Below are 16,917 nucleotides of genomic sequence, written 5' to 3'. Positions count from 1 at the left end.
CAGTAAATAGGTACATCCATCTCTCTATGTTTGCTTCAGCACTTTTATCCCTATTTATATTTTTCCTACAATTTTATAGAGATATAGTCACATACTATACAATTATCCATAGTGTACAATAAGTTGTTCATGGTATCATCATATAGTTATACATATATCACCACAGTCAGCACTTGAACATACTGATTACGAAAAAAAGTTGTTTCTTTTTGTTGTTGTTTTTTAGCGAATAATAAAAAAGATAAAAGAAAACTAAAATGTCTCACACTGCAATATAGTAGTAAAGACAGACAGCAACACCACTACCAAGAATCCCATATCCCTCTCTTATATCCCCCTCTCATACACATTTAGCTTTGGTATATTGCCTTTGTTACATTTAATGGAAGCATATTACGATGTTACTGTTGACCATAGATTCCAGTTTGCTTTGATTATGTTTTTTCCCCCAATACCATCCCTTTTTCAACACTCTGCATGGTTGACATTCATTTGTTCTCCCACAAGTAAAAACATTTTTATATATGTATATTTAGTAACAGTCATTGGCCACTCCAGTTTTTGCTAAGCTATACAGTCCCAGTCTTTATCATCTGTCTTTACCTCTGGTGTCATACATTCCCCTATCCCACCTCTTTCAGCTTTACTCACAGACATCTTTCTTCAGTGTACTTTAAAATATTGTGCTACCATCACACAGTATTCTGCTATCTATTTCTGGATCTGTACAGTCAGTCCTGCTGAACATTCTGTAGTCCTTCAGCATCAAATGCCCAGTCTCTGCACTCTATCTCCTGACAGCCTGTGTTACCCACTTTTAACTCTCAGTTTGCACATTAATGTTAGTTCATATTAGTGAGGCCATATAGTATTTGTCCTTTTGTTCCTGGCTAACTTCGCTCGACATAATGTCCTCAAGGTTCATCCATGTTATTATATGTTCCATGTCTTTGTTCTGTCTTACAGCTGCTACCATTTTGTCTTTTGGATTTTATATGTCATATCTTATATTTCCCTCTCTCTCCTTTTACCCCTCCTGATAATCTTCATTTCTACACTCTTCTCCAAACTTCTCTCTCCTGTCTTTCCTATCTACTTGTAGTGCTCTGTTTAGTATTTCTTGTAGCGTTGGTCTCTTATTCACAAACTCTCTCATTGTCTGTTTATCTGAAAATATTTTAATCTCTCCTTTATTTTTGAAGGACAGTTTTGCCAGATATAGAATTCTTGTTTGGCAGTTCTTCTCTTTCTGTATCTTAAATATATTATGCCACTGTTTTCTCACCTCCATGGTTTCTGCGGAGAAATCTGTACATAGTCTTGTTGAGCTTGTTGTATGTGATGGATTGCTTTTCTCCTTCTGCTTTCAGAATTCTCTCTTTCCTTTTGACATTGGACAATCTGATCAGTAAGTGTCTTGGAGTAGGTCTATTGGGGTCTATTCTGTTTGGGGTATGCTGTACTTCTTGAATCTGTAATTTTCTGTCTTTCATAAGAGTTAGGAAATTTTCAGTGAGTATTTCTTCTATTATTCTTTCTGCCCCTTTTCCCCTCTCTTCTCCCTCTGGGACACCCATAACATGTATATTTGTGTGCTTCATGTTGTCACTCAGCTCCCTAAGACCCTGCTCTTATTTTTCCATTCTTTTCACCATGTGTTCTTTTGTGTGTATGAATTCAAATGTCTTGTTTCCAGTTCACTGATCCTTTCTTTTGCCTGTTCAAATCTACTGTTGTATCCCTCCATTGTGTTTTTCATCTTCTCCATTGTGCCCTTCATTCCCATAAGTTCTGCCATTTGTTTTTTCAAGTTTATGAATTCTTCTTTATGGTCATCCAGTGTCTTCTTTATATCCTTCATCTCTTTTGCCATAACTTCCTTCATCTCATTGAATTGATTCAGGAGATTTGTTTGAACATCTTTAATTAGTTCTTTCCTCAGTTCATTGACTTGATTTAGCATTAATTGCCTCGACTCCTGTATCTCAGTTTGTTCCTTGGCTGGTCCATATTTTCCTGTTTCCTAGTATGGCTTGTTATCTTAAATTGTCTGGGCATCTAATTTTCTTGATTAGTTTATTCTGGGGCTTATTTTCACTCTTTTACCTGGGGTTTCCTTGTTGTTTGGCTTTGTTCTCTAACCTTTGCTGTTCAGTTCAATTTATTCTAGACCTCTAACTTATGTTCTATTTAGTTGATCAGAATTTTTCACCTCTTGTTTTTCTGTTTCTTCCCCTGCCCCTAAGTAGCCTTTTTGTGAGAAGGTCTCCTCAGATATGGTCAACTTCAGTCAGGTTTTCTCAGTCTGGAGAGGCCTAGGTCTCAGAGGAAGATATGGAGTTTCTCTGAGAATGAGACCCTCCTGTGAAGCCTCTAGACTCCATGCTTTTCCTGTCCTGTCCAGCAGGTGGCACATGCCAGCCCGCAGCTCCCCCACCAATGTAAGGAGCTATGGAGTCTTTAGTTCTTGTTACACTGATCCTGTCGGGGGTGTGGCTGACTGAAACTGGTTTCTGAATTCCAGCCCCTGGGGTCTGAATTCCGAGAAGGAGGGCTGCCAAATGAACTGGACCTCCCTCCACTCTTCTAATCCTAGGAACTCCAGCTGTCTCCCAGGCACACTATTCCTTTCTCCCCTCTCCTCTTTGGGGCAACTCCAGCTTAATTCCTTAGTCAATTTGCCAATTAAAGACTGGTGTGGAGACTTTCTTCAGAAGTGAATCTGGAATTCAGAGAAGTTCTGGGTACTCCATCTCCCCCCAAGATTAGCCTAGACCTTCAACTTGGGCTGTCTGATAACCACATGTTACTTTAAATTTTCAAACCACATATGTTACTTTTAAATTAAAAAAAAAAAAAAGAAAAGAGAAAAAAGAAAAAAGTCCCTTTTTAAAGCCTTTCCCCAGCCTGGAAGTTTTCTCAGTGTCAGAATAGAGTATTTAAAAATGTGCTTTGGGCTATTATCTTGATAGTTACTCTCCAACAGCTTTAATTCTGCTCTTCTCTAGCACCCCCAGCTCCAAAAAGTTAATTAATTAATTAGTTACTTAATTCTGCTGTTGACACTGAGTTGAGCCCCCCTTCTTCCTCCCAGCAGATTGTTGTGTTTTTTTTTTTCTCCTTTCAAGGAACCAGCTGCAAGACAGTCTGTAAGGTCCGGGTGGGGAGGGGTGCCAGACCCCTGGTCAGAGGAACTTACAAATTTTGCTGTGATCTCAGCTTTTCCACTGGTTCCAAACTTGTGTACTATGTGTGACTGGTCACTGGAGACCCTGAAAACTCTGTTTCATACAGTTCCTGGGTAATTACCAGCTGCCCTAGAGGAAAGACTAAAATCCACACCTCATCACTCTGCCATCTTGCCCTGCCCCTCGGGGCTGAGTTTTAAGAGAAAGTGTCCCAAGAGGAGGAAGTAGAAGCCTTTTAGTAAAGGCTAAACTTGGAACTAGCACAGAATTATCACTTTGGCCACCTTCTGTTGGTTTAGCAATCATGGAGAAGCCCAAATTCAAGGGGAAGAGTCAGAGACTCCATCTGTCAATGGGAAACATGGCAAAGAATTTGCACTTGTCTTAAAATCCCCCATAATCCATATCCTTTGGATTTTCTTCTGAGAAAATCTTCTTCTTTGGGGTTTTTGACAGTAGATAGATGGTGGTTGGTGAGAATAAATGGCTCTAGTTTGTGGACATAGTCTGTCTTCTTTATTTTTACTGGCAATCCTCTTATATAGCATTGACTTCTGCATCGTCCTTCCAGTTGTCCTTAATTTCCTTCTTGTCATCCTCCTTTTCTAAGACTCATAGCCACATGATTTTGTTTTAGAGAGCTTCAATGGAGAGTCCGGTCCATAGATCAGTGATACTTTTATCTCCCTGTCTTCTCAGCCAGGGAGCCGGACCACCTTCTGGGATCCCTCATCTCCATTTCTTCTCTTGTGACAGATCATTATTAGGTAGGAATCTCTGCTACCAATACCGCCTCCCAGGGTAAGAGGCTGATCTAGCTGCTTCAAAGACAAATAAGCAGCCTTATCATCTTGAGTTTACCTTTTATGGCAGATCTACCATTGAGGGCATCAACCATTCATGGACAGAGTCTTGGAACTGCCCTTCACTGGCCATCTCAACTCAGTCAAGTGACCTGACCTCAAACTGATAAAACATTTTAAATGCTGAAATTGGCCCCCAAGACTTGATAAAATCTAGACAAATGCAATCAAAGTTCTCTTTCTTTAAAAGAGAATTCTTTAATTCTCATTTCTTTAAAATGGTTTCCCGTTTCCATATCTCTCAGACTTTGCTTTCTCTTACATTAACATCAACACATGGATTGAATCTTTGGAAAAGGAAACTGTTTTTCCGAAAGAACCAAAAATGTTGTTCCTTGTAATTGAGCTTCTTCATACCTACTCTTCTACCTCTGTAGTCCATTAATGCCCCTGCAATCCGTTCTCCACACTGCAGATGAAGTGGAGTTTTTAAATGCTGCTAGTCTGATGAAGTCACTACTCTGCTTAAATGGTTTCTCCAAGAATATTAGGATGATAAAGCCAGAGTTCTTAATGTGACACAGAAATTATATGTATACTGTTTTAGCCTTGGTTTACTCTATTAGAGTTCTCCAATGAAACAGAAGTGATAGGATAATATGTGTGTAAATATTATGAGATTTATTATAGGAATTGGCTCATGCAACCATGGGTATTGGCAAGTCCAAATTCTGTAGGGCAGGCCACAAATTGGGAACTCCAGTGAAGGTTTTCTTGGCTTCCCCAGGAGAAGCTGGCTGAGTGAAGTAGAGATAGAAATTCTTCTCTCTGATTGGTGAAATCCTCAGTCCTTTCTGACTGCTGATATCCTGTGTTCTCCCTTTAAGACCTTCAATTGATTGCGTGAGATTTCCGTTATTGCTGAAGGCAATCTCCTTTGTTAATTCTAGATGCACTCATCTGTTGATGCTACTACTGACTAATGATTTAAATCCACAAAATACCTTCATAGTAACAGTCAGGCCAGTGTTTGCCTGACCCAACAACTGGACACCATAACCCAGCCAAGTTGACATATGAACTTAACATTGCAGTTACTCTCCTTGCCCTCCTCCTTACCCTCTCTATTCCACCTATATTGGTCTTCTTGCAGTACCTTGACTATGTCATGCTCGTCTCAGCTCAGGATCTGGCTCCCTGTCCTGTCTGTTTGCAAACTCCTGCTCATCCTTAGTGCAGAGTCCAGTCTCAGCCCAGATGTCACTTATTCAGGGAAGTCTTTTCCTGAGCCTTCAACTAGGTGAGGTTCCATTTTTATACCTGTTTATTGTACCATGTACTTCTTTTCACCACACATCACAATTCTAGGTTTTTATTTTTCTTCTCTCTGTATTATAAAGCTTCATGTGGGCATAGGGAGCATGTCTACTTCATCTCTATTTCCCTCTTCTCTGGCACATAGTAGGCAGTTAATAGTTTTCTTATTTACTATAAAAAAGGGATGACAGCTATCATTTGGAATTATTGTGTGGGTGAGAAATAAAGTCTGCCAAGTGTCTAGCTCAGTGCCCGGCACAAAATAGACACATATTAAGAAGTACCTACTGTTGGTACTAATCAGTAGATTAATATTCTAAAAGTTTATGGAAGGTTAGGTAAAACGTTGCTTTGTTTATGAGACAGTTTCTTCTAGTAGAAGGAATAGGACCAGCTATGACCTAGAGCTATAACCTCTCTAACACTCAGTATATTCATCTGTGAAATGGGGTTAGTGATGCCCATATTGTAGTTGATGGTGAAAATTCAATGGGAGATGACATTAAGCCCACTGCGGAGGTTGGCTCATAATGAGCTCTTCATAAATAATAGAACAAGTATTTTTTTAAAGTTAGGGGTTGATGATTTGACATTTATTAATTTATCATGAATGCATAGTTTTAATTAATTTAGCATTGATAAACTATCTTCTAACTCTTTAAGTTTTGTTTCCTCTGAACAGAATCTAGAGTTGATTGTTTGTTTCTGTAATCTGTTACTAATTTAGTTACAGAAATATCAGTATTTCCATTTTTAAACCCAGTATATATTAGTCTGGCATTCTAAAAGTAGCACTTAGTTCAAAAGAACTGTTTTGCTTATGTAATGAATTGACTATTTATATTACAGTCCTGAGATGCCAAATCTGAGACACTTAAATATTAAATATAATATTTAAATATTAAACCAAATATTCTGTTCTCCTTAGTAGCTGAAAGAAAGCAGTTTGTGTTAATCAATAAGCAGTATATTCTCAGTATATAGAAGTTGATAATTCATTCATATCCATGTACGGATTTGACTATATGGACACAATTGCCATTGAAGTTATTCAGTTGTAGGTAACAATTACCATTTCATAAAACAAAATTCCTCACTGTGTGAGAATGATGTGAGTAAAACAGAATTTACCCTTTGATCCTGATATTTAATTTAAAATCACATTCATTATTTTGAATTTCAGTTTACAGAATTATAAAATTGAATTTGTTCCTTTAAGTTTTTGTTCCCCCTTTTTAACAGTATTCAGTTGGGTGTATGCAGTTCATTAACAATGGCAAAACTTTGAACTTTAATTTTATCCTATTACATATACATTGTATATATAGGTAATCTGACTTCTGACAAGAGCTTTTATGGGAATAGAAATCGTAACATTTTGGATTGTTCATGTTTTAATAAACAAATAACAGAAAAACACAAAAAATTAACATTTTAAATCTTTTTTTTTCTTTAGAAGCAGCATTAAGAGGTCTTTTGGGAGCCTTAACAAGTACCCCATATTCCCCCACCCAGCATCTAGAGCGAGAGCAGGCTCTTGCTAAACAGTTTGCAGAAATTCTTCACTTCACACTCCGATTTGATGAACTCAAGGTAGAATTCTGTTGGCGCAGATTGTTATGAAAGTTATGAGTCTTCAGTGAACACTAGGAGGAAAAGCCTGTTAAAATGTGTTCAAATAATGTCTGTTGGACCTTAGAAAAAATGGAAAACTGTATTTAAAAATTATGGCAGATCTTTTGATATCTTATATGGCAAATAGCAGACTACCTAATATTCAGTCTTCATTGAACTACATTTTTAAAATTCTCTGAAACAATAATATTAACCGTATTTTCTAATATGTTTTTTTCTTTTCTTCTGATCCCTAGTTTTTTCCAGGGAAATGTATAAAAATGTTAAAATGTTTTATTTATTTGTTTAAGCTGGAGTAGAACTGTAAATATCCTGTTAGAAGGCATGAGTACAATGGAATAAATATTAGCTTTTGTATCAGGAGACCTGAGTTCAAGTTTCGGCTCTGTCAGTAACCAATTTTGTGACCATGGCAGGTCTTTTGACTTTTCAGCGCCTCAGTTAACTCCTCTAGAAAATAGAAGCATTGGATTACTAACTCTGACATTTTTGTGTCATAGAAAACTGTTGGTTCTCTTTTGTTAATACTTTAAGGACAAATAATTTGTAGATAAAATTTTGGTTCTTTTGAGGATTGCCCTGTTGTACAGATATACATAGTTTTATTGTCATATTCCAAAACAAATACATATTTCTTCTTGTTTTCATTTTGTTTATTTGGTAATATTTTTTGGTGAGCAATCTTATTAGTGTATTATTTGAAGTTATTGAAAACAAGAATGAAAGTGTACTGACCCTGACTGAAATAGTCTGTGTAGTCTTATATGTTCAGTAAGGACTGTACAGTGTTACATAATTAAAGTGCAAAACGTCATCTTGTATGATACCAGTTTTAGTTCTTAAAATGTCATTTTGAATTTGGGAATGTTACAGAACTAATTCAAACTGTATTTAGATTTTTTTCATTACTTTTTACATTAGCATTTGTTACTTAATACACTTTTCTCTCATAAATGTCTTCTTTAGATGACGAATCCTGCCATACAGAATGATTTCAGCTATTATAGAAGAACATTGAGTCGTATGAGGATTAATAATGTTCCAGTAAGTTAATGCTCTGCATTAGAGGGTGGTGGATTAACTCAGCTCTTGATTTTTCAGTTTCTTTTTTAGTCATACATTCACTCAGATAAATATAAAGTTATTAATAAAAAAGTTAGTAATTAAGAGCCACCATAGATGGAGGAGGAGAGAACAAAATGTAGCAAACCATATGGTGTTTACCTATTTTTCCTCTCAGTTCTTTAAATTCCTCGGAGTACTTCAATAAATTACAAAATTTCTCTATGTATTCTCATTTTAATTGTACAAAAATTTTGTGAATTAGTGATTATGGGTGTTTTGTCCCTATGTTCCTAGAACAAATAGTCCTGGAGGGAAACTGACCTGGGATAAGGGAAGTCCTAGTGTTGGTGAGAGGTGGGTGAGAGGTCACGGGCTTCCTGCACATCTGAACCTGATGCGGCCTCATGCATACTCCATGGCTGGTATAGCGTCTTTTCAGGGATCTTTAGGCCTCTTAACCTCTTGCTTCCTCTTCTCAAAGTATTTAATATCCTTTTTTTATTTCCAAGGAGTTAAATACCATTAAGTAAAGCCTTAAATAAAAAAAAATAAAAAAAAATTGTCTTTTTCTCTAGGTATTTTGAGGACCTACACTGTGCTAACTAAAGAAACAAATTTTGAAGATCAGCTCTAACCTCAAGTAGATAGCAGTTTAATTGAGAAATACTGTAACTATGGAGGAGCAATAAGTGACATAAGAAGTTTAAAAAAAGGGGGGGCCATCTTTTTTCCTTTTAAAAAATATTAAGTGGTAACTCTAAAACAGTCACTGGGTCAGAGGAAAAGATTTCTCTTCCTTTAAACATGTTACTTTCATCAGTTTGGTTTTGCGTAGACCAGTGCCTAGTGTGAAATTGATCTTACTCTCTGTCATTTTCATACCTACCCTGTAAAATAAAATAAAAGCAAAACACACAGCTCTCTAAGATTACCATGCTGCCTTCACTCAAGACCGAAATCATTAAAGTCACCTTTGCACCATCTTTTTACCCTCTTTAATTAGAGGTAAATTCTGTCATTTGTCAAGTGAAATACCTCTCAGATCTCTTCCTCATCTCCTACTAGTTCTACCTCAGTTGAGAGCCTCATTCTCATTCTCATTCTCTTTTTGGCATTAACGACATAATTCTTTTTCCTTTTTGGTACACTCTGCCCTCTATCATCAGTTAACTTTCTCTAGAATTGACTTGTCTTTCCTGTAACACTCTAAATGGCTCCCCATTATATACAGAAGAAAAATAAGAACTTAAGCTACGATACAGGGCACTTCGCAGTCGGACCCCAAACTTCCTTCCCAGCTTATTGTTCACCATTTACCACCCCTTACTACACTGCACTCTACTGAGTGATTTGAAAACATGCTCTTCCCCCTGCCTGGTTAGAATAACTCATTTACCTGCTCCTCATCACCCAGACAAGCCTCTCTCTTCCATGAATCCTTCTTAGTTTCTTCCAGTCTAACTTAGTCTACTTACAACCCTTTTCCAGCATTTTCTTGTGGCTGTTGTGTGGACACTTGCGTGTTCATAATGCAGAAGAGCAGGGTACAATGTCATAATCATTTTTTATCCTTCAGAGCAATCAATCTCTTTGCATTTAGTAGGCAGCTTTATCAAATTTTTAGTTGCTTAATATCATTTTAAATATTTTAAGTGATTAGTGTTTTAAAAATTGCTTAATATAATTTTTAATCTTTTATTTTAAGGGACATTTAAGTGTTATATTCACTTGAAGGTCTAAAAATATAATTTGTTAAGAGTATTCATTAGGTTAAGTTAACAAGCATTAATGAGTCAGGCACCCTAGGTCCTTTTATAAATGTTTTCATGTTTAATAATTTATGAACTGATATCAAGTGCTCTCACTTTCCATACAGGCAGAAGGAGAAAATGAAGTAAATAATGAATTGGCAAATCGAATGTCTTTGTTTTATGCTGAGGCAACTCCAATGCTAAAAACGTTAAGTGATGCCACAACAAAATTTGTATCAGAGGTAAGCCTTCTGTAAGGAAGTTATTCTTGCATTGTTGTTGTTCTAGCTGTCTGCAAGCAGTGCTTTTTCTGGGTTAAAATACTTTTTAATGGTAGAGTTTATATGAAATAGTTTTACTGATCTAATTTTGCTACTTGATTTTTCATCATGTAAATTTTTTACTCCTTTCTGGTAACGATTGAAAGACCTAGCTTATTTTGAACCAGTATGACTAAATCTGATGATCTCAACAAGTCACATGACTTTAAATATTACCATTTCAAAGCTGATAGACTACCAAATGTATTGTTGAGTGCTGGCCCTTCCCTGAGGCCCACATGTGCACAGTCACCCACTTATTTGCCATCTCCCTTTGGATGTGTAGTCAACACCTCAGCAACATGGCCAAGCCAACCTCTGAATTTTCTTTTCTAACCCTCCCCTTTCTCTGGTCTTTCCTATCTGAGTTAATAGTTTCACTGTGTAAGCAACAGATTTATGGATTATCATCCTAAATTCCTTTCATCTTACCCCCTACATCCACTCCATCAGGTGGTTTTACTGGGTCTCCCTCCAAAATACATGCTGAGTCCGAAACCTCAACTCCTGTCTTGCTCCCTCTCCAGTTCAGCCCATCACCCTCAGACCTGGACCTACTGCATTCGTGTTTTCATTATTCTTATTTCCTCCACTCTTGCCCCACTTTATATCCTTTCTTAGAGCAGTCAAGTGAGCATCTTAAAACATACATCATGTTCTTTTCCTCCTCTACTTAAAACATTTCCAGTGACTTCCCAATACCCTTAGGATAAAATCCAAATACCCCGTGGTCTACAAGGCTCTACATCATATGAGCCCTGTCTGCCTGGTTTTGGTTCTCCAGCCAGCCAGAATGTCAGTGCCTCTCAGAAAAGGAGGGGCTTGCTCTCTTGCTCATAACTGGATCCCCAGAGTTTAGAACAGTGCCTAGTGTCGTGCATTTTTAGAAATTGAGCTTGGGAACCAAATTTTTTTAAGTGGCTATTTTTCATGTTATGCTGGTTTTAAATTAAGTTACTTAGAAGTAGTAACTATTTATCACTTAATTCTTTTGTTCCCCATATGCTTTTACAGAATAAAAACTTACCAATAGAAAATACCACAGATTGTTTAAGCACCCATGGCTAGTGTATGCAGAGTCATGCTTGAGTACACCGTGAGTATTCCCTGGTCTTTTTCACTTCTAAGTAATAATGCCGAGATGATTGGTATTCCCAAAGTGTACTGATCATTTCATATTTAGAAGGTGGAAATTAAGTATACCCAAGTATTGAATATTAATATATGAACAAAATTAAAATAATTTGGCAGCTTGATGTAACTTCTGGTGAGGCAGAAAGTTCAGTTGGTTTTTAGGTGCCTCAGACTAGGGAGACTAACGTAGATTGTTCAGAATGGAGATTTTATCAGTTGCAAGGGTGAGAGCATTACAGCTCCTTCTGTTTGCTTCTGAAACATTCTCTATCCCTTTCAGAAAGAACTTTGCCTTTTAGCTAGAGGGCTAGAGTTATTCTCCTGCATATTCCTTTTCTCTCTCAATGTTAGTTCTCAATTTTTATTTTTTAATATAGGCCTGAATTCCCTTGTGAGGTTCTCTTCTTTAAAGCATATCAGCAGGCAGAAAGAATCCCTCCTAGTTTCCCGAATAACATATGTTTGTGCTAGACATTTTTTGTTTTTTATTTTTTCAGAGAACTTCCATGTACATCATCTTATTGAAAACCTTTATGAAGAGGGCAACTATCATAATAAGTTTATGTATATTACAGTAGCTGTAGCAGTAATTATTATTATTATTATTCTGATTGAGGGGAGTGAGATCCCGGCAAATGAAGGGACTAACACACCTAACGCACAGTGGTCATCTCCACATGTGTGCATGTGCCTGGATGTGTCTCCAGCCTGGTTCTGGGCTCTTTCTGCTGGGTCATGCTGCCTTCTCTAGACCAAAATTCTATTTCCTTTTTCCCGAATGAATTAAAACTCTAAGGAGATAATCTTAGTGTTAGATAAATATGATTCAGTTATAGTAAAACTCAAATCCAGTAATATAATAGTGTGTTTAGGTGAAGTTAGCCCCTAGATAGCAAACATACTTGCTCTGTTAAGCTCAAATGACGTTTTTCATCATATTGGTGATAGCAACCTTTATACAGGACACCCATCCCCAAACTTTTACTTAGGAGCTACATTTGATTTCTCTAAAATGAATCTCTGCCAAGCAGGAGTTAGCTGTACTAAAAATAGAGACTAGAATGGGAGTGATAACTGTTCTGCTTAACTTGTCATTTCTCTGGGCTCTTATTGTGGAGACGGGGCCGTAATGTTAGTATCTCCTTTTGAAGACTGATGGGTTGGTAAGTCTTTCAACATCAACTGTCAGTTGAATCAACTCATTACAGAATTTCGTGATGTGCTTCATCCTTCATTCCAGGGAATACAGAAGCAGATTTACAAATGAAGAGACAGTGTCCTTCTGCTTGCGGGTCATGGTGGGCGTCATAATACTCTATGACCATGTACATCCAGTGGGAGCATTTGCCAAAACTTCAAAAATTGATGTAAGCTGTATTTATATTTCATAAAATTCCAAAGAATTTCCTTAAAGGAAAATCATAGACTTTTATTTCATATAAAGAGCTAGCAAAATAGATTCTGTCACAGAGCTCAGATTAATACTTTGTTATAATGGTGGATTTTGGTCTCTTGCCCTATTTCTTGTAGTTTATAAACAGGTGAAGTAGAACAGTTGAAGGGTAAACGTATTATCTTTGATTGCAAAGAAACCTCTTATCATAAGTGGGCCTATTGCATATTTGGCCATAAATACAGATAACTAGATACCATTGTGCCCTTTAATGCCTTTGGCCAAAAGCTATTTCAATGAAAAGATTTATTTTCAAACATATATAAAAAGTTATAGGGTGCTCCAGCGAACAAAAGTTGAGGACTTTACTTACCTCTCCAACCCCCAATTATAATCATTTGTGACTGTAGCCTGGGTTTCTATTTTTCTTGTCTCTATAAAAGTATCTATTAGAATTAAAGCATTTTAATGGTTTCTCTTATTTGTCATTTCTCTGCTCACCATTTCACCTCCAGTTCATCAGCATTCTGACTAATCTTTTGTGAGAAGTGTCTTCTGTATTTCCCTGTCACAGCTAGTTCATGATCTAGCCATTCTTTCATGCCTTCGCTCACCTTAATCACATTTGAAGAGAAATCAGTTAACATTTACTGATTACTGTGTCCCAGGAATTTAACATTTGTTCTTCCAGTTAACTCTGAAAATTCTCCTAGGAAGGGTAGGTTGTGATATTTTCCCTTCAAAGAAACTAAAGTTAAGGGAAATTAAGTAATTTAATTATAGTGAATGGTAGGTAGAGTAGGGTTTTGAACTCACATTTCTCTGGCTTCCAAAGCCTGTTATTTCTACTGTGCTATGCATTTTTTACAATAACCAGTTTAGTCTTTCTTAAACACCATCTTGTTGAGTTTTCCCCTTTTTTAATAATCTATAACAAGTCTCTGCTGCCTGGCCTCTGAGCACCAGATGAGTCATCATGGCCCTCAGGGCCCTCTGTGAACCCCCTTTGTGAATCATTCCAACCCTGCAAAAGTCCTATCTACCTTCTGCGCATGATTTTTGTCTTGGAGTTCTTCTGTCTTGGAAAGCTTTTCCTTTTCCTTGTCAATCCAAGTCCATTCTGCCCTTTAAAATTCGACTTAAAATCCATCTTTGCCAGGGAGACTTTCCTTAGCCAACTGTTTGGTTTGCTAACGCTGACAAAATGTAATATATCAGAAATGGACTGGCTTTTAACAATGGGGATTTATTAGTTTACAAATTTACACTTCTGAGGACAGTGAAAATGCCACAATTAGGGCATTGACAGGACAGTACCTTCTCTGAAGACCAGTTACCCATGAGCTTGGGCTCCTCTGGCGGATAGCAGGGCACACAGCGACGTCTGCTCGTCCTTCTCTCCCGGGTTTTGTTTGCTTCAGCTTCTGGCTGCTCTGTCGCTCAGCTTCTCTGGTGCCTCTCTGAATTTCCTCTCTTCTGTGGGTCACATCTCAGTTGAAATAACTTAATCAAAAGGTCCACCTACAATAGATCTGTACCCACAGATATGGATTAAAAGAACATGGCATTTTCTAGGGTACGTAACAGCTTCAAATTACCACACCAACCCTTTGTTTTCTCATTAGTGTGGGTGATTTAAGACTGCATTTGTTGCTGATGTTCTTCAAATTTCTTTTAAGTATAGGATCTTTTCTCCTTTTTTAAAAATACTGTGGACAACAGATGTTATCAAAAAGTTTTTATTTGACAAAGTACTGACACATTCAGTAGATTTTCCCCTAAGAATAATTATTTTGACCTAATATGTAATCTCTCACTAGTTCCATAGTTGTGGTCCTAAGTTTATTTTGTTTTGCTTTAGTTTTTTTGTTGTGTTTTCACTAGGGATTATATATTACACTCGCAATTTTTTATTCTACGTCTATTAGATTAAAAAACCCCCTTTTTTTGTTTTTGTTTTGTTTGGTTAGAGCAAGTTGTAGGTTTACAGAAAAATCATGCAGAAATTAGAGTCCCCATATACCCACCCGCCAACACTCACCACACCACCACCAGGCAAGTTTTCCCCTATTTTTTAACACTTTGATTAGTGTGGTACCTTTGTTGCAGTTGGTAAAAACAGTATATATAGTAATTAACTGTATAGGTTACATTACAGTTCACTCTGTGTTGTTGGTTACATGGGTGGTGTGTTTTAAATTTTTATTCTGCTAATATATATACAACCTAAAACTTCCCATTTTGGTCCTGACTTATTTTAAGTATTACTATTTTGAAAATAAATGTTGTGTGATAAAACAAATGTTCTATCTTTTTTGTACTCTTTTCTCCTTAGATGAAAGGTTGTATCAAAGTTCTTAAGGAACAACCTCCTAATAGTGTAGAAGGTCTTCTAAATGCTCTCAGGTATGTAGATATACATAGCTGTATATGAATATGCACTTATTTGTATATGTATAGAAAAACATGTAAGGAAACTGCTTCAAAATGTGAAGAAGACAAAGAATATGAATATAAATGTTCAGATTAGAAATGTGAACATTTCATTTTGCTTATTGGTAATCTTGCTTCCAGTTTTTGACTGATGTTTTTATAATGAAGAATTATATGCATGTGTGTAAGGGAGAAATAAAGCAATGAGAGTGGCAGGTTCATTTCTTTGCTGAAGATTTTGGCTTTCACTTTTTGCCCCTCTTAAAGCAGGGGTTTTATTGTTTGTTTTTTAATTAAAGTATTGCATGGTAATTATAAATACAATTCAGAAAATACAGGAACATTTAAAGACAAAAAAATCATCTCTCTCCTCATTTTGAGATAAACCCCTATTTCCATTTTGCTATATATCATTCCAGATTTTTTTCTTAACATGTATAGACAAGCATAGCTCTGTGTAATAGTTATCCTATTACAAAGCAAACCTCATTGGTCTTTTACCAGTATTTATGGTATTGTGAATTTTTCCTACTCAGTTCCTTTCTGAATACTCCCCGTGTCCCAGTCAGCCTGATTTTTTTGTACAAGCCCTTTCTTTTCTGATTAGACTCTCCAAAGCTAGCAAGTGACTGGAAATATTTTTAAAAATTAAGAAGTAATTGAAGGCTGGGAAGTTATAGTATTATTTACCTCAAAAGGACTACATTTAAAAAATTAATTTAAAAACCCCAATTTGGTGCATAGGCTGTAGTTTGCTGACTCTTGACATAGAACAGTTATTTTCTTCTGAGTGAGTGGGAATTTACAGCTAATTGTTTACTTTTAGAATTTAACCAGATCATTTCAACAAGTTAGTTCTAACTCGAAGATAAATTTGATTTTTGGTGTCTTGCTTCTTCTGCACTGAAAATGTATTTTTTAATAAGTTAAAACAGCTGTTGGGTAATCTTTTCAAAAGCGGTGGGGAGCATAAGCTATTCAGAACCTAGGATTTACAGCTGGAACAAAAAGGCATATTTTTGTGAGAGAAGATTTATGTGACCAATTGCTGGTCTTGTCAGTTATAGAACTGCATGCAGATAGTGGGTTTTAAAAAATTCCCTAAAATTAATCATTCCTTTTACTTTTAGGTACACAACAAAACATTTGAATGATGAGACTACCTCCAAGCAAATTAAATCCATGCTGCAATAACAGTTCTGGAATAAGCACCTGCTGTAGAAAGAAGACAGTATTCTGCAATGACTGAGAATGCACAGTTTTTTAGTGATTGCAATTACTATCTCATTTATTCTTGCTTTTTATTTCTTTCCTCTATTCCTCTCCCCTTTTTTAATCATGTTCTTCTTGTTCTTAAGACTTCTTTTCTGTGCCAAATCAAAAAGTTATACCCTGAAGGGATATTGTCCTTTCAAACAGGCCATCTAAGGCAGCTAATTATGCATTGCATTGGGGTCTCTACTGAGAGAAATTTTGTGACTTGAACTAAATATTTTTAAATGTGGATTTTTTTTGAAAACTAATATTTAATATTGCTTCTCCTGCATGGCAAAACTGCCTTTTCTGCTATTTAAAAACCCTCACTGACTTTATTTTCTACTGCCGCTTTTTTCATGTGCAGCCAAAATGAAAATGTTTAAATTAACTGTGTTGTACAAAATGGTACCCAACACAAACTTTTTTTAAATTAGTAAGACTTTTGTTTAAAGTTTTAAGTTTGCATTTTGACCTTTTTTGTAAGGATGTATGTTGTGTGTTTAACCTTTATTAACTAACGTTAAAAACTGTGATGTGTGCGTAGAATATTACGTATGCATGTTCATGTTTAAAGAATGGCTGTTGATAAAATAAAAATCAGCTTTCATTTTTCTAAGTGTG

The 16,917-nt window shown here is 36.3% G+C and overlaps 1 protein-coding gene across 1 annotated transcript in view; it reads left to right on the top strand.

Moving 5' to 3' along the window:
• The window catches only part of CYRIB (CYFIP related Rac1 interactor B), a 135,715-nt gene extending 118,798 nt beyond the window's left edge, over positions 1 to 16,917 (top strand). Inside the window, 8 exon segments of the mRNA XM_037802864.1 lie at positions 6,765 to 6,901; positions 7,910 to 7,987; positions 9,885 to 10,001; positions 11,094 to 11,138; positions 11,140 to 11,168; positions 12,454 to 12,580; positions 14,942 to 15,012; positions 16,170 to 16,917. Coding sequence (XP_037658792.1) covers positions 6,765 to 6,901; positions 7,910 to 7,987; positions 9,885 to 10,001; positions 11,094 to 11,138; positions 11,140 to 11,168; positions 12,454 to 12,580; positions 14,942 to 15,012; positions 16,170 to 16,233 — 668 coding nt within the window. The 3' untranslated portion in view covers positions 16,234 to 16,917.

The sequence above is a fragment of the Choloepus didactylus genome, chromosome 14, assembly GCF_015220235.1.
Source record: "Choloepus didactylus isolate mChoDid1 chromosome 14, mChoDid1.pri, whole genome shotgun sequence".
Classification (NCBI taxonomy): domain Eukaryota; kingdom Metazoa; phylum Chordata; class Mammalia; order Pilosa; family Megalonychidae; genus Choloepus; species Choloepus didactylus.
This window is presented reverse-complemented; position numbering and strand designations above follow the sequence as displayed.